This window comes from Zosterops lateralis, assembly GCF_965231275.1.
Source record: "Zosterops lateralis genome assembly, chromosome: 5".
Lineage (NCBI taxonomy): Eukaryota > Metazoa > Chordata > Aves > Passeriformes > Zosteropidae > Zosterops > Zosterops lateralis.
The window spans coordinates 58,934,566-58,958,675 of record NC_139766.1 but is presented as its reverse complement, the minus strand read 5'-3'; the positions used below and the strand labels follow the sequence as shown (position 1 = coordinate 58,958,675).

Below are 24,110 nucleotides of genomic sequence, written 5' to 3'. Positions count from 1 at the left end.
TGAAAAGAGGCTTAAGTGTTCCAGACCTGTGATGAACCACTTCACTTTCTCATTGTTCAGTTTTCTACCCTTCCTCAGTTTCACCTGTCCTTGCAACCACTTATTCATATTCTGTCTACAGTATGACTCTGCAGGTAGCAGGACTGTCATCGCTTTGGGAATCATTCTGAATCTCCCTGTGATAAATGCATTAAATAATGGGCCCTGACTGGATGCCATTTGGTGGGCTCCAGATGCAGAGTTAGAAACCCATTTTAGTAAAAATGGAATAATCACTACCAGGTCCCAAATCACAGGTTTGCACACCCTCAACTGATGAAATATAAACAGCTGCTTAGAGTGAGAGAGAGGGGCTGGTTAGAGCCCGGTACTAATAACATCGAGGTCGTAGGTTCACTTCAGGTAGGGGCCACTGACTTAAGAGTGGCTTCCTTCCAACTCAGAATATTTTCCTACTCCTACCTCAGCAGCTTTAGTTTAAAGACATGCTCTTGGAATATCTGCAAAATCACAGAACCACCAATTGCATCTACATCTTTAGAAAAATACATTGAACAAAAGTATTGCTTCCTCTCCAGCCAAAGTAGCCTATAGTAGCCACACTGGTTCTACCAAGTTTCGGTTGTCTCTGTCCCTTTTTCAGAAGTCTTTTTTAGCTCTAAGCCAGATGCACTTGCTCCCAAAAGAAAGGTTCATTTCAGAACTGAGACTACACTAGAAATAGATGTTTGAATATATATACTTTACATAGTACTACCACAACTTTTTGATCAATTCAGACACAAAATTGGATTTATTTGTGGCAAACATGGAACCTAAAAATCTCAAGTATATAGAGCTATCTCACCCATGACCCCTCCATCTTCTAAACAGATTAGATACTCCTTGGCAAAGGAAACTATTCACTAATCCTCACAGTTACTGCTGTCACCTGAAAATCATCACTGTTGTACAGCAAAGACTGAAACCTGCAAGATAATTTAACTCAGATTTAACTGTTTTTTCAGATTCTTCTTACTATCCCTACCAGAGAAATAAGGCAGTTGAAACTGTAGCTGAACACACAACTACAATGGCAATGTTCAGAGACCACTTAAGACAGGGTGCTGGCACAGTTACTACTGAATCACAAAACACTATTCTAAGAAAACTACTACAGTCTGCCAAGAATAACTGAGATATGCCTCCACCATGGCAGGCATTACTTACACAGCTATTAGCATAAATATTCAAAGGCCTGACGAAAATAATTGCCCTGTGTTCCATTATCAGATGGAGTAGGAAAGGAAAAAAAAAAGCAAGGGAAAAAAACCCCAAACAACCACAACTGAGAGGCAAGATTTAACCATACCACATTCCCTGCTATAAAATACTGCCAACACTTTTATAGAAATCACGTTCTTGCAAAATTTCTTCCCTGTCATTAACTATCGAAAGTTGACTTTTGATTGTATGGAAAGCTTGTCTCTAACACAGGCTCAGCTATTTTGTTGACTTACACGGAGCACTTCACATCATCAGGAAGTTGCACTTGTATGTTACCAGAGACATTTCATGCATGTTGTTGTTACAGATTTTTTTTACTTTTAAAAAACACACTAGGAGACAGTGTGATAGGAAATAGATAATAAAACATCCAAACCACCACCATCAACAAAAAACTACCTCTGACTTGTGACGTTTTAAGAACTGGATTATCTTGGAGCAGCAAGCAGAGCTATGGCTGAAGTAATAAACACACAAAAATGGTTATTCCCAGCAGAATCCAACTGACTAGCAGGCATAACAGATGTTCTCTGGGAAAAAAGGTCAAGTGAACACCTCTGTTCTGCCAGCACGGCTGTTGGACATTTATTTCCCCCAATACTCAAAGAAAAGACATTTTGAGCCTGTTTACCCATAGAGAACAGGTTTTGTCTATGATATCTGTTTAGCCATCTGGAATGTTTCACTGTTAGTCACTCTACTTAAAATGGAAATATATTGTAATTGGCACAGTTTGTGACTCCTGACTTCCTGCACAATAATCTTCACAGCCTTTTCCAGTCTTCATTTACCACCAAATTCAAACTGAGAACACAGCACAGATCTTAAAATTATCTAGTAGGCAAAGACTTGATACTTCTTGGAAGCATTCCTCTTCAGAAAAGGAAGTCTAAGAGGAAAGCTAATGAAACTGTCCTCTTGGTGCATTGTCCTCAGTTATGCAACTGCCAATACAAGGTCAGGTTCTGATACATTCAGGGGTCAACAGAACCAAATCTCACTCTGCCATTTAACAATCAGAGAAGAAGAGGAGTTCACTGACATTTTTCTAGGGCTGGTAGTGTTGTTCCTAATGTGGGAATTGCTGTACTTTCACATCTTATTAGCTTCCTGGCCAGCAGGTAATTTAAAATGCATAGTTTTGGAATGTTAACATATCCAAGTGACACAACACACCACCAACAGGCACCTCAGGCAAGATACAGCAGCTCTTCACATACATGTTCCTGGCCTCCTTCTCCTAGCAGGTCATGCAACTCAGCTCACGCCTCTCTCATCTGTTGGAATTTTGTGGAACTCAGCTTTCTCCATAACCTAGGGAGAAACCTCTAAACTCTTCCTCCTCCTCCTCTCTCTCAGTCCAAAGGAACAAAAGACAACACATTTTCCTTGCTAAAAATTCTGTTTCTGAGCCTGCACAGGTGCTGTGAATGGCAGCTCCCAGTATTCTGACTGATCTGAAAATGATGATGCACAGATGTGGAAGAGGCCCCCCTCTTGCCCCATGCAATACCTGTGGACTTATTTGATGCTCTCCGTCGGATTTCAGTCACCATCAATCGTGACACTTGAGTAGTAAACTGCAGGAGGTCAGAAAATTTCTCTGTCATTGTACTTGGAGGAGCATTTCCAAACACCTAAACCAAGAGAAAAATGGATGCATTAAAATCATTCAGTTTACAAGGATCACTAAAAACTATCATGTTTCTTTGAGAAGAGGTATTTTTATGGAGATTACAGATTTTTCTTTACATGCTGCAGCATTATCACTGCACTGGTTTGCACAGTGCATGCGCTAAGATACATTCAGAGCTGGAATTCAGACCTCATTCAGGGAGGTAAAATGTGATGAATGGAGTGGAAAAGAGAGTTGTATATTTTCTTGCAAGATGAAAATCCTGCAGAATCCCAAAAAACTGAGATTCCAGTTAATAAGGGGTAAAGAACAGCTACCAGACCAAATTCTCCCATAGGACTTCTGTTTTTAAGATAACTCCTTTACTACCTACTGGACCTAAATAGAATGACATGTGTTAAGTATTTTAAAAGGACTAAGAATCAGAACTGCCCTGTTACATCCTTTCTCAATAAACTGACAATACCAGGAAGCCTCCCATGTTGCTGATATCCCAAGGACTTACTCTCCTCTTCTGAGATCCTCCTGAACCCAACAGCAGGCCTTTTTTAATAAACTGTCACTTAATTCTAATAACTTATTCTTCATGATTAAGCATTGATTTTGTTATTAAATAATGCATTAGATCACATTTAACGGGGAGAAATGTGTTAAGTCTGTGGTATTGCACTAAACTGGGAAACACATTATCTCAAAATGGATTAGCTAGTTGCTGCAGTAATTTACTCTTTATTCAAGACTGCACAAAAAAAAGGAGTCTTTATCCACACTTCCAATGTAAAACTTGTACTAAAATGGTCACAACAAACCCACGATATTCATTACCAAACCATGCAATCCAAATTATGCTATCATCACTTGTGTTAGTGCTGAAGAAACAGAATAGCCTGCTCAACACCTGAACAGTCTCTGCTTGTTTAAATTTTTCTCCCTTATAGATATTTATTTAACCTTCAGGAGTGTCCCTGATGAATGTAAAAGATGACAGTATTTTTTTTTTAGTAAAACTTAAGTTCAACAGGTTATGCTGGCCTCCCAGAAGGAGGATGTGTTCTACAACAGTACAGTTGATTTGGACTCAACAGCTGCTTCACCTCTGTCTCCCTTCTCTGGGTGACCCAGTTATCCTGTTACAGCTGAGCTGCTGACATACTTGGCTGAGGTCGTGCTCAAGTCCAGGGACACCCAGTGAAATCCATGATTGCAGCCAACAGGGATGCAAGGCAATTGTGGTGCCAGCTAACCTTGGAACCCCTAAGTCACTGAAGAAGACTTAAAAGGCAGAAGGAAGAATAACCTTTGTAAAAGTTTGACTTCTTACCTCCCTTAGTATCAGTTGCTCTGGCACATCACAAAACAGCCAAAAATATTTTTCCCGTCTACTTGCATTGCAAAGTCATGATGAAATGGAGCCAGAAATACAACACTGAAATGGAACACTCAGTTTCCTCAAAATAAAAATAGTTTTCACCAAAGGCATAAGTATTTCTCACACTGGAAATTTCAACCACCATTATCACTAAAGCAAGCAAACAGGAGACCAGGCATTACAGGCAGACAACTGTTTTCTGCAGACCAAGAAAAATACCCCTCATTTGAATTACAGACTACACAACATGCCTAGTACAGACAATCCAAGTTTCCCTAAATATTTCATGATGCCTCCTTTTGCAGTTGTGAGCATCAGCTCCCAATTCATCCAAGAGTCCCTAACTTCCACAAGGCTGTAAGAAGGAAAGAAGGCCTTGAGGTTTGCGTGTTCACGACAAACAGGATTATCTAGACCGGAGTCCACATTATCATCTTGTCATCACTAATTGTTTAAAGCTCTTTCACCCAGATCAAGTCAAGAGGAAAAACTATTGGCCCTGTTACCTGTCCTGAGCTTGCTTAGATCTGTCAGCAGTTCCCAGGAAACACAGAGAACTCAAAGTTACAATAAAAGGTTAACTGAAGTCAAGTGGATTTTAATTAGTTGCCCCATAACCAAGTTTGCACTATGTAGAATAAACATCTCCATTGGGTATTTGTATACTCTTTGACTAAAAATGATACAAAAAAACAGGAACAGGATGTTACACATTTTAGCAGTAAATCATCTTTTTAATAAGGAAAAGCAGGGCTCTTTCACGATAATGTAACAATGTACCACTTATTTGAAACCAGTCTCTTCATCATTCCATCCACTTTTCTCACATACTGCACAAGTGTTACACCACATTGGTAGAGCAGCACTTCCACAAACTCACTGAACTCTGAAAGAAGCCTTTTGAGTATTCTTCCACGGGGCAAATATTTTGTTAATTATGCACTGATTTAGCTTTTCATTACTATGCGATTCACCATTTCATAAGCCTCCCTGAACAATGAAGAAAAAAGAAATGGTCTGTAAACCCACTGATTACCAGAACTAGCAAGATGGTTTTATCCACAGAAGGTTTGAGACATGCTCTATCTATAAACCAAACTTAAGAATGTTTTAGCTCTACTGAATTTACTGATTAATAATCCTCAAAATAAAAAAAAAAAAAGGAAATTAAGCTGCATGTCACATAAAACTTGAGATACCTCTGATGAAAGGAAAAAACTCAAACTGATGGCTGAGCAAGAAAGCCTCAAAAGAGCTCCTGAATACCCTGGTTTTTTAACTGGTTGCCTGCTGCTGGCCACTTGGATGCCTCTGGGAAGCAGAGTTACTTTCTTCACTCTAGATCTCTGCACTCAGCAAAAATAATGCTTCTCCCAGAACTCCTTACGGCGTTTTGTGCACACACACACACTGATTCCAGTCAAACAAATGCAGCTCCCAGTTCCAATAGCTCACCACTACAGTAGAGGAAACATTCTGGACTACATATTAAGGGATGGCGCAGAAGTTTTGATCTGAACTTTACAATTTGTGCGGAGCTTCTCTTCCTAACATAGACATCCCAATCTGGTAACAAAAAACACTTTTATGATACACCATTGTTGCAGCAGCCCTCTTATTAGAGGGTAGAAACGAGCAGAGGCACAGACTTCTTGTTAAACACAGCATGAAAAGGGCCCTGGTTTATTCCTCTTTACAGCTCAGCCATCCTGACTGCAACCATTCCCTGACTCTGCCTGCAGCAGCTCCTGCTGTAGGTTTCCCTTGCAGCCTCTGATTGCTGGTTATTTCCTGCTAAACTCTGACTGCAGGGATCAGTGTGCAGACTCTGACTGCAGCTTTTACCTGGCTGGACTGTGACTGCAGGTTCCAACAACAGGCTCTGACTGCAGACCCAGACTGACCTCACAGCAGGGATTCTCTCTCCTCAGGATCCTGCTTCTTCATCCCCTCCCGTTCATGATTCTTCCATCACCAGCTAACCCACTCCCTTTTATCACACTTATCTTTCTTGGACACAGCTGTTACCCATCAGGGGTGAGGCCGTACTGGGTAATTAACACAGCTGTTACTTACCAGGGGCAAGGTCGCCTGTATTCCCTTCTACACACCATCATAATCTTTGCTTAAGGCAGTAACACAAAAAGTACTCAACCACACTTAAAAATCTTCAACAGAATAAAGATAACCATGCAAAGTAACTGATGGATGGATTCAGAGTCTGAATTTGAATGAAGCCATTATCTGATCACTTAAAAGATCTGCAGCTAAGGATTGTGTTTGAGAAACAAGAAGAACTTTAGAAAAGAACTTCTAATGATGTTTTAGTAATTCCTGACAGCAAAAGTGCCCCTTCTCAGAGAAAAGTTGTCAGAATTTTAGAGTGAGCCAAGATTTACCATATTTGCTACTGAAAAGCTCTTCCAAGACTCTTCAGAAAATGAGATTTTTTTTCTTGTACTATTTTTTATTCCAATCAGTTTGTCTTGCTGTGACCTGCAGAGTTGCTAAGTTAGCAGGATTGTTCCAAAACAAGCTGTAACCTCAAGAGTTGGCACTCCAGAAGACATAAAACTAGACAAGCTGAGGAAGCCACAGCAGACTCTGTATGTAAACATCAAGAGAAGAAGGTGGAATTAACCAGGAATTTAAAGAGGTAAACTGCGAAAGTAGAAATAGATGGCATCACAACTGCTCAGCCTTTTGAATACAGGAAAACAAGAATGCCTCTACGTGAAGTACAGGGGAAAAATTCCCCCTATAACAGAGACAGGATGAGACTTGACTGATCAAGAAAAATCAGTGTCATTTGGGTTACACTATCCCAGTTCATCGATGACTGATGATAGATATCAAGGTCTGCAAGAAAGGAAGTGAAAGAGCAGAAACAACATCTGCTTTCCTCAATATGCCAAGCTATGATCCAGATTTTAGAGACTGAAAACTGAAGTGACAACATCTGGCAACAGCCTGGATTTGTGGCACAAAGGACAGCTCCAAGAAGCTCACAAGTTCAAAGGAGGTAAAGCTTGAGGACAGTAATGTTAAAACTAGGAATGTTTAACAGTTAATGTTAAACAAGGAAACTGGGGGTGGAGGGGGGTGGGGGTGGGAAGAGAAAAGAGGAAAAAAACAACCAGAAGTAGGGCTGAAAACCAAAACATTTGGCAAACACATAAGAATGTGCCTTCAGCACCAAGTTCACTTAAGTAAAGAAGGATACAAAACAGTCTCTAGGACTCAGAGAAAAGACCTCATAAACAACACTAGATGGATTCTGCAAAGAATAGAAAAGAGACATGGAGAACCTGGGGAAGGAAAAGCTACTACAATAAAGGGGGAAACTAAGGAAAAGAGTAGCCAAGATGCATTCACACAAATAGAGATCAGAGAAATCATAAATCTGTTCAAGAATATAAACAGTACCTGAGATTACTTAGACAAGAGCTGATTTTGATGAAGTAAAAAGAAAACTTAGGGCTACTGATTTGGTTTTCAGAATGCTTCAGCACATGAGCTGAATGAAGGACAGTTAGAACAAGTGGTGCAAAGACATGAAGTAACTTCAAGGTTAGGCTTCAGCAAAGTCCAGAGGAGGAGCTGAGAATTAAAACAAAGCCAGCAAGTGGCATTAAAGGGGGGGAACGTGTATTAAGAAAGAAAACAGGAAAGAGAAAAGGCAGAAACAACGGAGAAATTAAAACTTTAATTTTTTTTTTAATCTCAGAAGTCTTATCAAAGTCTTTCCTTATACTGCTGTACATGCACTGCTACACTAGTTTTACTCAAACCCTGTAATATCACCAACTGCAATTTCTATAGATACAATGTTTCTTCTGCCAGTAGTTACCACAAAGGCTAAGAAATAATTCTTCTCCACCTGCAGATCAAAGCGCTGCAGAAGCTCAAGTGGAAGCATTCTATTTCCAGAAGCATCAGCCTCATGTAACCACCAGAGGGAGATTTCTAAGCATAACTGCATCAAAATAACCTTCATGGGCTCAAGGCAAGATTAAGATTCTACTGTGCTAATTTGTAAAAACAAATCAAGAAAGTCCATAACTAAAGGGCATATAATCCAAGAAGCTAAATCAAAGAGGAGGCATATGAACTGAGCTTACTTCTCCCAAACTCACACAACAGGTTACCAGTAGAAATAAGGCCTAGGGCAACAGCATGGAATTCAAGCGATCCATCCACTAAAGCACACTACCTGGTAGACTGAAAATTCTAGAAATACTATGTTCTGACTAGGATTAATTTTTCTACGCAGCATTGCTGTAGTTCAACCTCAACTGGCAGCTAAGCACCACACCAGCTCATTGCTCTCAGGTGGAACAGGGCAGAGAAACAGCAGGGTAAAAGGTAGAAAACTCATGAGTTGAGATAAAGACAGTTTAATAGGGAAAGCAAAAGCCATGCAAGCAAAGCAAAACAAGGAATTCATTCACTGTTTTCCATGGGCAAGCAGGTGCCCAGCCTTCCCCCGGAGAGCAGGGCCCCGTCATGAGTGACTTGGGAAGACAAACCACTTTGAACACGCCCCCATCTCCTTCTCTGTCCTCCCTGTCTTATAGGCTGAGCCTGACATTGTATGTAAGGGATATCCACTGGGTCAGCTGGGGTCACCGTGCCTCCTCCCAGTTCCATTTGCACTCCCAGTCTCTCTACTGGTGGAGTGGGGTGAGGAGCAGAAAGGCTTTGTCTCTGTGTAAGCACTGCTCAGCAATAACTAAAACATCCCCATCTTATCAGCATTATTTCCAGCACAAATCCAAAATACAGTTCACACTAGCTACTATAAAGAAAATTAACTCTATCCCAGCAAAACCAGCACAAGCATGCAAGCAGCTCAGTGTCCAACATCTTCATAAGCCCTACTTTCATCAACTAAACATCCTCTTAGTTTTTGGATTATTCCAGATTTCTGGGGTAGCATATACAAGCACAAATCCATCACTCAAGAAGAAGTAAAGAGTAAGAGCACACAGCAGGGGAAAAAAAGAAAAGCTAGATCTGTACCAGTAGGTACTGGTCTTTCACAACCCTGAAACTACAATCAAAATTATTATTCACAATAACCTGGCAGGGGAACTGAGCAATATAAGATATCAGGAGGATTTGATTCCTATTAATTTCAGTGACAATTGCCATAGTTCTCCCTCCAAACAAAATCTCAGTGCCTGAGTACGAGTAGTGACATATGAATGCCACAGTAAAAGTGGCTATTATACCTTCCCTACAGATTGCTTGTTCAAAATCTCCCTTGTCCACAAAGGGGGATTCAGACTCAATACACAGAAAGAGGCCTATAAGGGTGATAAGAGCATGGAGAATATATCACATGAGAAATTAAAATTGTTCAGCTCACGTAGCCTAGAATAGCCAAGTTGACAGGACATATTATGATTGCTATCTCTAAATATGCATCAGTACAGTAAATGCAAGGATGGGAGAAAAGTTATTTAGACTCAAGGACAGTGCTGCCACACAAAAGAAGTGAGTATAAACTTGCTCCCAAAGTTTAGGTTGGAAATGAGATTACTGTAATAGCAGTGAGCACAGCAGAAAAGCTGTCAGTCTACATGCATCTGTGGATTGCACTTGAGAAAAAGTGATAAGAAAAGGAAATCTCCAAAGGTAAGTTTATCCCCTAACACAACACTGTGTGAGGACAAGGGGAAAAGTGAAAGGATGCCAATGGGAGAAAACCTGTTGTGCTAGAACCAAAATGTCTTGGGAATACAAAATATGAGCAGACAATTCAAACAAAGAAAACACTTGTTGCGAATGGCCTGGCTTACCCTGTTGAACACTGGTAACATCATGTAAAGCTTTTCCTCCTGCTCTTTCTGGGTCATGTGCCGTGGAGGGTGGCAGAGCTCCGTGAAGAGGCGCCGCAGATGCATCAGGCCCAGCGCGTTGTCCTGGGGGCTGCACTCCTCCTGCCGGGGCCGGCCCATGATCCTCTTCACCATATTCATCTTGGCTGACTTATGGAAGCTCCCTTCTATCCTGCTCAGAAAGGAAAAGGAACTTGCTGAGTACAGGAGACTGAGGCATTGTTCCATCAAAGCCTTTAAAAACATAGCACCCTCTCTCACAATAAGTACCACGCTGCAGTTAAGAGCATTAGCTAATCTTGTATGCCAGGCATTGATTAGGATGTGCCTGGAGGATTTAAAATCAACAACTTGAAAAACATCTGATATTCTCCAGCAGAAAGCAAGCTGGCCAGGCTTTGAACACTGCAAAATGCTTTGGTACTTTTTATTGGATGAGTTTTACAATCCTTTAGTGCACATCCCACGGCATTTACAACAGTGTTATCTATATAATGCAAAGTATTCTCAAATTAATTCTAGAATAAAAGCAGTACTTTAAAATCTAATCACACAAGACCTTCCAACTCTCTCAGACATTGGCTTTATCGTACAGAGACAAGCATAGATTTTTTTTCCCCAGACTTTCCTATGGCAAAGAGACAAAGCTATCCAGTGGAGCTATCATTCATCTCACCCCCCAGATACTGGCCCTGCAGAATAACACCTCAGTCTTCAAAACAACATGGATCAAGTCTTCCAACTGTGTGTCTGAAGTCTATCAGGCAGAACCTTGCATGAGAGGTGCGAGGGTCAGAGCAGATAAATCCTTAAATAGATGTAGCCAATTGGACACTGCAGCAAAAGGGACTAATCTCACAGCCATGTTCACAACAGGGAAGGAGTAAGGGGAATACATGGAAAACAGTTTCTGCTGCATATATAAAGACCACTCACAATGAAATACTCCACAGAATTGCTATGCCTACATCTCACTGCTTAAATGCAGCTGAAAAAGCAAAGGTCAGTAACAGTTGTAAAAATTACTCAAGAGTAGAAAATGCCTTGCAGCAAGAAACTTAAAGCACTTAATTATTTAAATTATCAAAAAGAGAGGTTACCATGGAGGGTCAATTAATAAAAGGAGAAGTGATGATTCCAAAGGTGCTGTAATTAGACTACCAAAGGGAAAGTAGACATTACTGAAGAACTCCAACCCAAAGATTAAGTTGTGATGAAAGACAGTAGCTGGATGCTAAAGCCAGGAATATAACATCAATAAAAAACTGGAGCTATGCTTGTAAAAATGAAGGTAATTAGCTACCAAATAAAAACATTAATAAAAGAAAAATATTCTCTCTCTAACCCAAGAATAAGATACCTTTCTGGAACATGTTCTTAAAACATACTCATAAAGTATTTTACTAACACATAGTAAAACATAAGGAACTAATGCTGATGAACATTTTGGTACCATGCAAAAAATAATTAATGAGAAGTCATCAGAAAAGCTAAGCTAAGTTACAAGCCAACAACTATCAGTTCATGCTGGAAATATGCACTGGCTTTTCACAACTGAAGAAAAATTAGATAGAATTGGATGTTGTCTTTTAGTGTATCATCCTTAAGAAACAACATAGGTAAGACTTCGAATCAGCATTCATCAAGCAGCTAAAAAATAAAACAGAAACCCGTAGCTTTTCCCAAACTCCTCAGTTTAGGGATGCTTCTCTTGCTGTAACTAACAGAACACCACATCTGAGCTCAAATTCCCAAACCTTTACTGCCTAAGCAGCAGGAAAAAAGTGTGCATCTTCTTCTGCAACATATAAATAACACTCCGACTATTTTTTTCCCAGAAGTAACCAAATTCCAAAGTAGATACTACTTCTGGAATTATTCCAGAGTTGTCTCCTAGTGTGTTTCTCTCCTATTAGAAAAAATGCTAGTGTGGGCTCCAGGCAATGTCACCTGAAATACATTGTACATGAAAGCTGAAAGAATTTCTGTGATGTATTTTTGCCTGCCCAAATCCACTGATATTTTCTCTGATTATCACAGCACAGATTATCTATGGGAAGAGAGCTGTTGGATCTGGACCCTAATTAGACCCAAATCTTAAATATATGAAAGCGAACAGTGAAAGAACACTGTTATGTTGCTGTATGCTACTTTACCCTGTACAAATATTTTGACTGATGTTTTCTTTGTTTAGAATTAGGCCTGCAGGAGAGAAAGCAGTACACCTAAACCTTTTACTATAAACAAGAAGTATCTAGGAAAAAGGATCTTCCTATTCCACTAAGTGAAAGCACCTGCACAATCCTCAGTCAGTTGCAACCATCACATGTGACTTGAATTCAGCATTAAGACCTGGCAGACTCCTTAATGCCAAAAACGAAGATTCCAGTATTTTCAGCAACAGTCACTTCACCTGCTCACAACTGCTTGTTTATAGCACATGACAATCAAGCACCTGGCACAGTAATTAAGAGAAGCAAACTCAAAAGTTAGGGAACACCTGTCTTGTAAATGATTGTAGAGCTTGAATTTGGCCTGGCTCTGCACATGCATTGCAACAGAGTCTTAAATTGCACACTCACTTCCTACAGTCCCCAAAGAGCTTCCTGCCTCCCTCAGCAGATGCTTCATGAGCAGCTGGTCAGTATTTTGTTATTTCATCCCTCTGAGCATGATACTACACCTTGATTTCTACAACCTGGACTGAAAGGCTGCTCTGCACACCCACCAGTGCATTTCCTTAGGGACTCTTCTGTCCCACTCAACCCTGCCAGATGAGAATGCATCACAACCAATAAACCAACTTCCTTTCACAGATATGCCCCAAGTCATTGCAAAGAGCCTCAATATCCACACGACGAACACGCACGTCCTCTCCTATCCTAAAACTGATGATGTCTAATCATATGGTATCTATTTGAAGATACTTTGGAGAGCAGTTAATCCTACAGTCTTGTAATGCTTGAATCTTTCTGCTTCCTTGCATTGTGTCCCTTAGAGACCAGCTGATGTCCTTCTCCTCTCAGCTTGTGATCTCAGAGCTAAACACCCAGCACACAAAGGATGCAATTAGAGGGCAGCTCCAAAAACCTCAAGAGGATTTTTGTGGAAGCTGCAAGGACAGAAACCTGTTCTCAGCACAGGAGTCTCTTCCCTGCCTCACATTCCCTCTTCTAGCATGTACATCCCACTGTTGCCCCACATTCTTTATTACACAGCCTTGATGAGTTTCTTCCCCCAGCAGGTCCAAGCAGGCACACTCTTCATAGGGAACCTGTGAGTTGAACATTCCAGCTGTTGGGTGTTAGGCTTCTTTAAGATGAGGAAAAAGTTAGAAGTTATTCTGAAAAAGCAAACTAAGCAAATGGAAGTTCTATGACACAGTCCCACCGTGACAGGCACATGGTTCATCAGGAGGGTTGAAGCATTTCAGCCTATTGTACCCACCTTCTGCTACTAGAGCTAAAAATGTGAATTAATGGCAGTTGCAAAGGATCATGTTCCGTATGGACCAAAACTAAAATAAGACACTTGATGAGTAGATTACAAATATGCACAATAAAACCACTGCTCTTCTAATAAACATTACCATTTTCTCTCAGTGGTAGAAGCAAAACAATCTCCATGTGAGGAGAAATGAAGCAAGCAGTGAAAGCACAGCATAAGCATCCTCACTTTAAAAAGTCCTTTGTTTTTTGTTTTTTCACAGGCTGTCAGATGGCTGCACATTTCCCCATGAGCATAAGCGAGGCTGACCCATTTGAGCAGCTCTGATATAAAGCCATTCACCACAAGGTTCTTCACTTTTCTGTTAAATTTATACAGGAATCCCACACGATGAGATTCTCCAGAAATTTCACTGGAGTTAGTGTAAGAGCTAACTTCCACCCTTCAAAATATTTTAAAGTGTTTTCTACTGTTAGTGGAAGCTGTTGGAAAAATGATCATAAATTAAGTTACAGAAAATACCAACAACTTAAAGTTCAAAGACAGACACTGCGAGAAAAACACAACACACACACATAATCATTAACACAAGTCAGGGTATGATAATGTATGGGTAATACTACCACAGCTATCAAAACATTTGTGAAGAAAAAAAAGTAGACAGACAGAAGCTGCAAGAGACACACTCATTTTCACAACAGCTATTATAGGTCCGAGCTGTGCATCTAGTTCCAAAAGGATGTTATTTAAATAAGCAGCTAGGTAATTATCTGCTTAGTAATTACAGTCACAAGTGTTTCTCCAGGCACTATACTGGTATTACAGCAGCTTAGCAGTGAAACAGGAATCAACTTCTTTCTTTGCAGATTATAATGGGACACCAGTACATGCCTCCATCCCAGCTATCTCCAGAAAATGAAATTTAAGTCTCCTTGCTATAATGAATCACAGAAGTCCATTAGGATCAGTAAATTCCACACCTGTTAGTCCCCCACTAGGCCTGTTACTTCTTTCCTGCATTTCAGATTCCCTACCCATGTAGTTAATACTAACATTCTGAAGATGATCACCAATATGCACTATTCAAAAGGACATTGTATGGCCTTCAAAGGAAACAATAAATAGCTGTTACTGGCTAGATACACACCCATTTGTGCTTAGAACTGAGCAGGAATAAAAAATTCTCTTTGTAGACAAAAAACATCAGCAGGAGGGGAAGCGAGGAACACAACTACTTCCTCCCATTCCCTTCCCCCCCACCAGTCCTGCCACCAAACACAAAACAACTACTGACACACAAAGAAAATCACGCACAAGCAAGCTGTGTTGCTGAAAATGATGCCATGAGCTCTCCCTGACAGACTGAACCGGCACACAAGGCTTTGGGGAATGTTGCCTGGGCCCTGTAAGAGAAAGCCTGAAGCAAATCCCATATTCTGTCCCAGTAATAAAAGTGCCTATTCCCATACTACGATTTCCTCTTGTTAAACATCCAGTCATCTGGCTGAAACGGGAACTATTTCATTGAGAAATCCCCCCAACAGGAAAACACCACCAACTCCCACTCCACCTTTTGTATTGCTAAATATCATTAAGGAAATTAAGGAAGGTGTGCAGGCAAGGATTTGCAAGGTCACACTATTTCAAGGTCATGACTTTTGTGTGTATGGTTTTATTTTTTTCCTCCTTTGCACCGAAATAATTCAAAACTTATCTTGAGGAACCTTACGTTAGCACCTAATAACTTAATAATGCCTTTTTTTAGATGAACTAATACAGGTCTGTTTCTATAGGCTGAAGAACTGCTTACAGAGGTGTCTCCGTTCACAGAGTAGTATCCAAACCTGAGAATTCAATGCAGCTATTTTTTGCTTCAACACCTCTAAAGAACAAACAAAAAAAGCCTTGCTCTCCTGATTCAGGACATGTTTTGCCTGCTCTCTGAATGCCAGTCAGATGACAGCTAAAGATACAATTTCTCTGTTATTTGCAATATTAGAAATGCTATTCTTATGCTCCATCTGACCTTAATGCCTTGAAATCTCTGCAAACAAAAATTCCTAATGCTTCAACAAATATGAAGAACTTTAGTAACTGCTATTGAAAAAGATAAAGATATAAAACATGGACTATCAGTCTTCTTCCATTTCCCACAAATAATTCATGATAATGACACATAATAGCAAGTGCTGATGGAGTAGATTTCCTGTGGTTTGTACCCTCCTGAAGGTTTTATATTCAGTGTAAAAGGACAACAATCAAATAACAGTGATACTTTTGACCTATGCTGCAGGGATGGAGGAGAGCTGTCTTGCTAAAGACTCAAATAATGCACATGTCCTTACTTAATAATAACTTAAATGAAAATGACCTTTAGTTTTATCAACTTCTTGCACTTCATTTTGTTCAAATAAGAAAATAAACTACAGCTTTTGACTTTTACAAATAACCTATTCTTTTCCTGACTTGTTGTGTATAGCTTGTATTTAGATGATAACTCTGTCACTGCATTTTCTAACGCTTTAACAACTGCATTTCCCAAATTACTTGCACTACTCTAACAAAATATTTCCAGGCTACAAACACTTCTTTCGCCACCTCCAAAAAATAAAGCTTGTAAACCAAAGTGTTAAATCCTATCCCAGCTGAAAACAGTGTGCAGTACTTCTCCAAACTGCAGCTGAAGTTGCATCACTTTTCTTTGTTGCTATTTCCACGCAAGAAAAGCACAACTTTAATACCTCGAGTGCAGCCCCACCACCCAACTGCCCTTGGGACTGAAGATCCTGCCTCAACATCATTGTTCAGAGTAACAGCACAGAACAAGAGTTACCTGGCATGAAGAACTATATGGAGACAAAGGATGTGACTGCAGTCATTGCTCACAGATATCTGGGGATGGTGTGCAAAACTCACACCTTGATGGAACAGAAGGGAGCCACAAGTTACTTTTACAGAGAGTGAAGATGAGACAGTGCACAAGGAAGCAAATGTGTGCCACCTTTTCCTACGAGGAACAAATCTGTCCACGCTGTACCTAGAATGTGATTTTTGGCTGGATGATGATAATTCCACTTCCTACATCTTTATTTAGCACTCATTATGATCTGTCATCACCACGAACCCAATTCTCAGTACTGCTTTTCTTTAAGGAAGCCTTTAACAAGATTTAAGGGCTTACATTTTCTCAGCTCAGAATAAACTGATAACCAAGCTAAAGAATTGAAAATGCCAAAAAAGCAACTGCCAGAAAGCTCAAATGCAGGCCATTTAGACTGGAGACACATTGATTTAAGGTGTCTGACTTTCTACACTTTACATCTTTTTCAACAAAAATGGAAGATGAATTCTTATTTTGTCTTGAATTATGACACACAATCATAAAAACCAAAGGGTAAATCTGCTATTGTAAGCATTTGAATAGGTACATCCACCACCTGTTTAAGAGCAGCACTTGAAAAAGGTCAGGGGAAGCGAATGAGTAATTTTGACTTTTCAAAAGCCAAATGGCACTAAATGAATATTGCATCCAACTAGGAGGAGCAGAAAACATCATCTTTGAGGTATCTGTAACAGATGGTCCTTCATCTCTTCACAAAACAAAACCAAGAAATACCATCCAACCCACCCTACAGCTACCTGAAATCCATATTTGACTGCTGGGTTCTACACACCTTCATCTCTGAATTTCAATGCAAAGCCTTAAACCACCTCATCTGTATATAAACACAGATCTGATTTCCAAAAACCAGTTTAGGTTTGCTAGCCATCAAAGAAGGTGGAAACTTCCGTACCTCAAACTGTTCTTACTCCATGGTATCTACTTAAGTTGGAGAAAAAAGACAATATTAATACCAGAAAAAGGTTTTCAGTAATTCGTGCAAGGCAAAAATATATTGCCATTGCAGGGCTGAGGACCAAACAAAATTCTTCCTGTGTAAAAGAAGCCTTTCTGCTCTACGAGATGAGGAATGGTCATTCTAGAAAATAAATCCATCTTGCCATGTTTCATTACCCCTAATCAACAGTTACAGTGAAGATCAAAGTACAGAGCTCTATACAGGTATTATGTTAGAAAGGAGACACCTGCATTAGCACCTTCAGGTGGTTCATTCATAGACATCCAGGCTCCAAGAAACCATTTGCCCACGCTTGCGCAATCACACCACTGAGGCATTTTTTCCACTCCTCTGACCTGTTCCAGTGTGGTCTCAGAGCCAACAATCCAGCTCTGACTGCCACGAAGTCTGAACTAGCTCTGGACATACTATTCCTCCTCTGCTCAAGGAATGCAAAGGGACATTTTTTACCAGAAAAATATGCTAACCGAGGAGACAAAAATATGTGTAACACAAAAATCTTGACAGGCAGAAGCAAAGTCCAACTTGGCTGGAGCAGACACAAAACATGACAAAAATAGAGACACTTCTCACCAATGTGTATTTTTGAAACACTTATTTATAGAAAAATGATGCTTAGTAAGTTAACAGGTTTTGGATTGAGGGAACAAAAATTGTGTTCTCCAGTGTAACCAGTATGAATACATTATAAAACCAGCAGATTACTTTTGGAACCTAAAATTTATCAGACTAGTGTTAATCTAGAACTTTGTAACTGGACATTTGAGGTTGGAATGATCCCCCCATTCACACCTGCTGGTTGGCAAGACAGTAGATAAGCAAACTCAGATTATCCTGCAAACCTCAATACTGCTACAAACACCTGCAGCTGAAAAACATATCGAGGAAAAGTAAATACTGAAACATCATTTTGGTTTTGAACATATGCTGGTAGAGCTGAAACATTTCAGAAACATTTGCACTTCAGCAAAATCATCTGAAATGGAGGAATTAATGGGAACATTTTATTGGAAGCTTTTGAACCAACCAACCTATGCAGCATCAGGAAAAATATGCAGAACACCACAAAGATAGGTAACAACTGGTTTAAAAACCAGACCAAAACAGAACAGACTATTTGCTGCCTAAATAATCTTGGAGAACAACTTCTAATTGAACTCTTGATGTGTTCCGTGGTAAAATATCTTGAGCATCTCTGAATTCTGATTTTCTTGGTGACTTTTTTTTTGTTTTCTTTTCAAAAGGCCTAAATAAACTGATTTGCATTAATTGGACGAACAGAATACTAGTTACAGCCCATTGGGAACAGAGCAGAACTGAAATTTTAGCTTGATGACCTGAACTGCATGACAATGACTAAACCATGAAATTCAGGAGAGAAATTTCTGCTAAGAAGCCCCTAGGAAACAAAAAGGGCTTGGAGGATGAGAGGGGACACACAGAAAAACCAACAAAAAAGCATAATAATCTGGGATCTGAAGAAACAAGTGTGCGCTTGGTTGGCATGTAGACATCAACAAATACATAGGAATAAAAACGCTGCTCTGGAGAGCGGCTCTTGTATTCACAGTGAACAAGCAAAGCAAAAAAAGCCTTCTTAGAAAAGTTGTTGCATTCGAGTCAATAGTGAAACAATTAGCCACCACCAGGAATGGGGAAGAGTGCTTTGGTCTATTCACCTTTCCAAGTAACGAGAGTGGGAAGGTGCAGTGGGGAAGATGGGGAAGGGAAATCGGAATAGGAGAGAGCCTGTACATCCTCACAGGAAGGCCATGCAGGAAGCCAAGTAGCCCCAAACAGAACATGTTCAGTAATGACAAGAGTGACTCTAAGCACGGTTCTCATATTTAGCTACAGAAGTCACCGAATTTTTTAACAGGAGCACGGTCCCCATTTGTGCTGCTGGTGGTAGAGGGTTTTCTCCTCGACAGCATCTAAAGCAAAAACTTCCTGCAGCCATGTAAACCAGCCATTTGTACACCAAAAAGAAAACATTTCTTCTGCCTTTAGGAAATTTGCATATGAATGAGCAGTAAGTAGAAGCCCATTACCTGTAAAATTTGTCTCCATAGAGCTACTCTTGTTTCTAACAACACGGATAAGAAAAACAACAAAATGATCCTACCAGCACATGTTTGGCTGATGTAATAAAATTCCTCTCTCTGCTACCATCGAGGCAGAAAGATTGCAACAAAACCAGCAGCGTATCTGCATTTAAATCAGCATTTAAGCCTGGACACAAATGCTTGTTTATTCCTGAAGCAATAGGAAATAAATAAGGGTGAATAATCCCAACGTTTTAAGCTGCATATTCATAGTATTCCTACGTACAAAGCAAAATACAACAGCCCAAGACCTTATAATTAGCAATTCAGCCCAGAGATGAATGAAAAAGCAGCAAAAATACTTGCATACACGTATCTACTTCCTGAAATTAGGATGGTCCAAAGGCATCAACTGAGCTCCACTGAAACCAAGTTCTGCATACCACACAGTACAGAACCAAAGGACCACTTAGGCTGGAAAAGACCTTTAAAATCATCAAGTCCAACCCCTAACCCAGCACTGCCAAGCCCACCACTAAACCATGTTCCCAACTGCCTCATCTACACATCTTTTAAATACCTCCAGAGATGGTGACTGCAGCAGCCTCTTCTCTGGGCAGCCTCTTTCAATGTTTGATACTCTCTTGTGTGAAGAACTTTTTCCTAATATCCAATCAAAGCCTTTCCCAACACAACTTGAGGACATTTGATTGCCAGGGCCAAGGGGATCCTGAGGTGCATCCGGGCAGATTTGGAGAGGTGATCCTGCCCTCCCCTACTCAGCCCTAGAGAGGCCACATCTGGAGTGCTGTGTTTAGTTCTGGCCTCCTTAGGACAAGAAAGACAAGGAGCTGCTGGAGATGGTGCAGGGGAGGGACGCAAAGATGATGAAGGGTCTGGACCACCTCTCACGGGAGGAGGGACTGCAGAAGCTGGACCTGTTTAGTCTGGAGAAGACTGAAGGGGATCTCATTAATGCCCATAAATATCACAAAGGTGGGTGGCCAGAGAATGGTGCCAGACTCTGGCAGTGCTCAGTGACAGGATGTGGTGCAATGGCCATGAACTAAACCACAAGAAGTTTCCACCTCAACACAGAGGAGGAACTTCTCACTGAGGGTGGCAGAGCCCTGGAACAGGCTGCCCAGGGAGGTTGTAGAGTCTCCTTCTCTGATGACATTCCAAATCCAACTGGACGTGCTCCTGTGTCACCTCCTCCAGGTGACCCTGCCTTGGCAGTAGGGGTTGGACTAGATGATCTCCAGAGGTCCCTTCCAACCTTAATGATTCTGTGATTTCTTTTCATCCTGTTACTTAGGATAAGAGACTGACACCTGCCCCACTAGCACCTTCCTTCAGGTAGTTGCAGAGAGCAGTAAGGTCCTCTCCAAGCCTCTTTTCCCCAGGCTATACAAACCCCACTTCCCTCAGCTGCTGTAAGAGGCACCACTACTGGGAAAAACCGTGAAGATTCCTATGCTTTGTGTAACTAAGCAAGTACTGTAACAATGGGAGAAAAGTACTGTCTCTTCTCATCTTCCCGCTCTTCTTCTCATTCCCCTCTCTGTTGGGTGGCAGAAGATGCTCTGGGGATGACAGTCACAAATCGCAGGTAAAACAATTCAACCCCTCTCAGCCTCATCTTCAGTCTTCAAACACCTGAGGATTGCAGGTAGAGCTGCTCCAGCCTGGTTTTGGATCCAGCTCCACCAGACTGCACATGGAAACACTTCTCAGGAGCCTCACACGGAGCAAAGAGTAAAGACAAAAGAGCCGATTGTGAATCTTTCCTTACAGAAAACAGCTCTATCTCCCCAGTAACACCAGAGACTGCGGCTCCCAGAACACAGTCCTGCAGAGAAAGCCTGGGACAGATCCAAGGCAGGACTGAGCTGTTTAGATTTAGAAGTAGCCCATCAGAGCTACAAGGTTTCCATCCCTAGCAGCGAATGTGCTAGAGAAAGGATTAAACAGGAAAAAAATAAAAGAGAGGAAGAAAAGACAAAACATCCCCCACAAAATAAACGCTTAACAAGAAAAAAACCACAAACCTACAAAGCAGACTAAAACTGCAGACTTTTAAAGCAATATTAATTACTCAATGAATGGATTTTTCCAGCTCTCCAGTGAAATTTTTTTCAATGGCACACTTACTAAATGACTGAAGCGGGTGTAGATATTCTTGTATATTAAAGTTGGTGTCTCTCAAAATGAAAAAGCTGCAACATTTTAGAAAACCCATACTTAATTTAGTTATTTTTGATTGCCAATATAGAGGTTGGTATATTTACTATTTACCATAACTACTTTAAAAACTATTCTTGTTTTTCTCTTCATTACTCATGTTCTAGCCCTGTTTGGCAATAGTGCCAAAATTAAAGCTGCATTTCACAGTGAATAAATTATTTCTTAACACCAGTTTGCAGTGTATTACAAGATTAAATAGGACAGCTAGAAATCCCCCCCAAAGTGAGTTTCTCTTATTCAAAGGGAAAAAATGAAACCTATAGCACTCAAGAGAGAGGGAAAATACTATCTTAATACTGTTTTCTCCAACTTTGTTAGATTTCTTAGAAGACGTGTAACATAATTTGGTAACAAGCTGGCTTCACAGCAAAACTACTGCACTCGAGGCTCATATTAGCTGTATTTTGAAAACTACCCATGTGACAAACTAAAATCAATTATTTTCTTCCTTAGCTGGGATGATAAATGTAAACTACGTACTTTTGACTTACATCTCTAGAGCCAGCATCCTAAACACAGAAAACTATGCACTGGTACATTACTCATTTTATTCAAAAATATCACTAGATTTTGACTAAATGTCTGATCAATCTCAGCTTTGGTTAGCTTCTCCTATAACAGCAAGTCTGACAACAATAAGTACAACTTCACACGTCCTAAACATGGAATTAAATTTTAGTTGGGCGGGGGGCTGAGGCGGGGGGGAAGTATCATGCCAAGAAATAAGAGTAGCTGGGATTCCTTTAGGTCTCATCCTACCTTGAATTCTTGAAGTTTAGTGCCAGCATCTTAGTTTTCAAGTCCTCCCCTTGTAAGACACTAGAGAGAGGAGACAAACTCCTGTGCCTCCAGGGCGCTGCCAGCCCTTGGTCAGTAAACATCCCTCTGCCGAGCTTTGTGCCGGCTGTACCAGCGCCCCGGCAGGAGGGACTGTGAGCCAGGAGCAGCTGCTCCCTCCCAGCAGGCTGGGACACCAAGGGCAGGGATCCCTCCTCCTTGCAATGCACAGGCCCCAGTCACTGATACAGCTGCTTCACAGAGAATAAATCAAAATCACACAAGCGCCGGATCAAGATGAAAAACCGTGCGCTCGAGCAAAACGACATCTGGTCGGCAGCACAATCACCGCGAAGGAGAATGATGTATCATGGCTTACAAATTAATTTGCAAGATGACATTTTCCTGCTTCTCTTATCTCACAGGAAAGTAAATATGTTTCAATTTTGGTTACAGCAGAACTAATTATTCTGGGGGAAAAAATAAACCAAGGACAAGAGACACTCCTTATTAGAATCTAGATCAGATGCAATGTGGATTTTCCTGATTAACTCCTCTGCTTTTCAGGGGTTTGTTGTTTTGTTGTGTTTTTTAAACACTGTTTACTATTCTAGCTTGCAATGCTACTTTCATGCACAGCACCATACAATCTAGAACTGCCAGGTGTTTTGTTTCAATGACAAAAACCATTCAGAAGTGGTAGTATTTTCCAAGGAAATCTATTATGTTATCCAAACTTGCATGTTATGTCTCACCACCACACCTGCCCCTTCCCCTAGTAATAATAACCAAGGGTACAGAAAACAAATTATGACTGAAGCTGCAGTTCTCTGAAAAGAATTCTCCCAGAATGATCCTCAAACAACTACAGTGGACACTGCTTTCCAACTAAATTTATCCCAGAAGAAAGCTTGAACATCCACTTAGTAAAAGCACAACTACTGACATGGAGTTTATTCACATTTTTCCCCTGGATTCACCTACACATACACATAACACTCACATTAAGGAAATAGACTTCCTTGCTGGAGGAAAAAAAACTAGGAAGAAAACATAAAAAGAGACAGTAATTGTCTATCAAATGCCCTGTAAAGTCATCTACAGGTACAGAAATCACTGAGTAGTTATTTAATGCAAGTCCTTGCTTCTGCAGTTCATCTGTGAAAGTGTATTGGCTCAGTTAGAGACCTGCACTGTGCTTGGCTGTTTCTGGATGCAAAGACCCTGGGGACAGAACTTGCTCCCCACAAGAAAGAAAACAAGACTTTTTCAGTGCTATCCCTTTTTCTCTGGTTTTCTGTTCCTTTTAAGCTTTGACTGTAAGCAGTGTACAGAATGAGGATAACTACTCTTGATTATTTTTCAGACAAACAATGCAATAAACAGAGTGAAACCTAGCAATATGCTGACAAAGGCACATGAAAGAATTAGGTAAATAAATGCTCAATACAAAAATTTAATTGCAACAATGATATCAGAGCAAAGGTTTCTTCTCTTATACATCCATATATGCTTTCACAATTTTATCACGCATTTCTTTCTTTAATTTGATTTTACTTCTCTGTCTTCTTCTAAGGTGACCTTTTAGCAACACCAAAGAGTAAACAGTACTTCTAATAT

At 40.5% G+C, this 24,110-nt stretch overlaps 1 protein-coding gene across 4 annotated transcripts in view; it reads right to left on the bottom strand.

Annotated features, from left to right (window-relative positions):
* The window catches only part of WDFY3 (WD repeat and FYVE domain containing 3), a 154,898-nt gene that overhangs the window by 95,311 nt on the left and 35,477 nt on the right, over positions 1-24,110 (bottom strand). For all 4 annotated transcript variants that reach the window (XM_083861005.1, XM_083861006.1, XM_083861007.1 and 1 more), the window contains exons 3-4: positions 10,076-10,286; positions 2,780-2,903 (exon numbers count right to left, since the gene is read on the bottom strand). In XM_083861005.1, coding sequence (XP_083717131.1) covers positions 2,780-2,903; positions 10,076-10,255 — 304 coding nt within the window. In that variant the 5' untranslated portion in view covers positions 10,256-10,286. The remainder of the gene's footprint in view (positions 1-2,779; positions 2,904-10,075; positions 10,287-24,110) is intronic.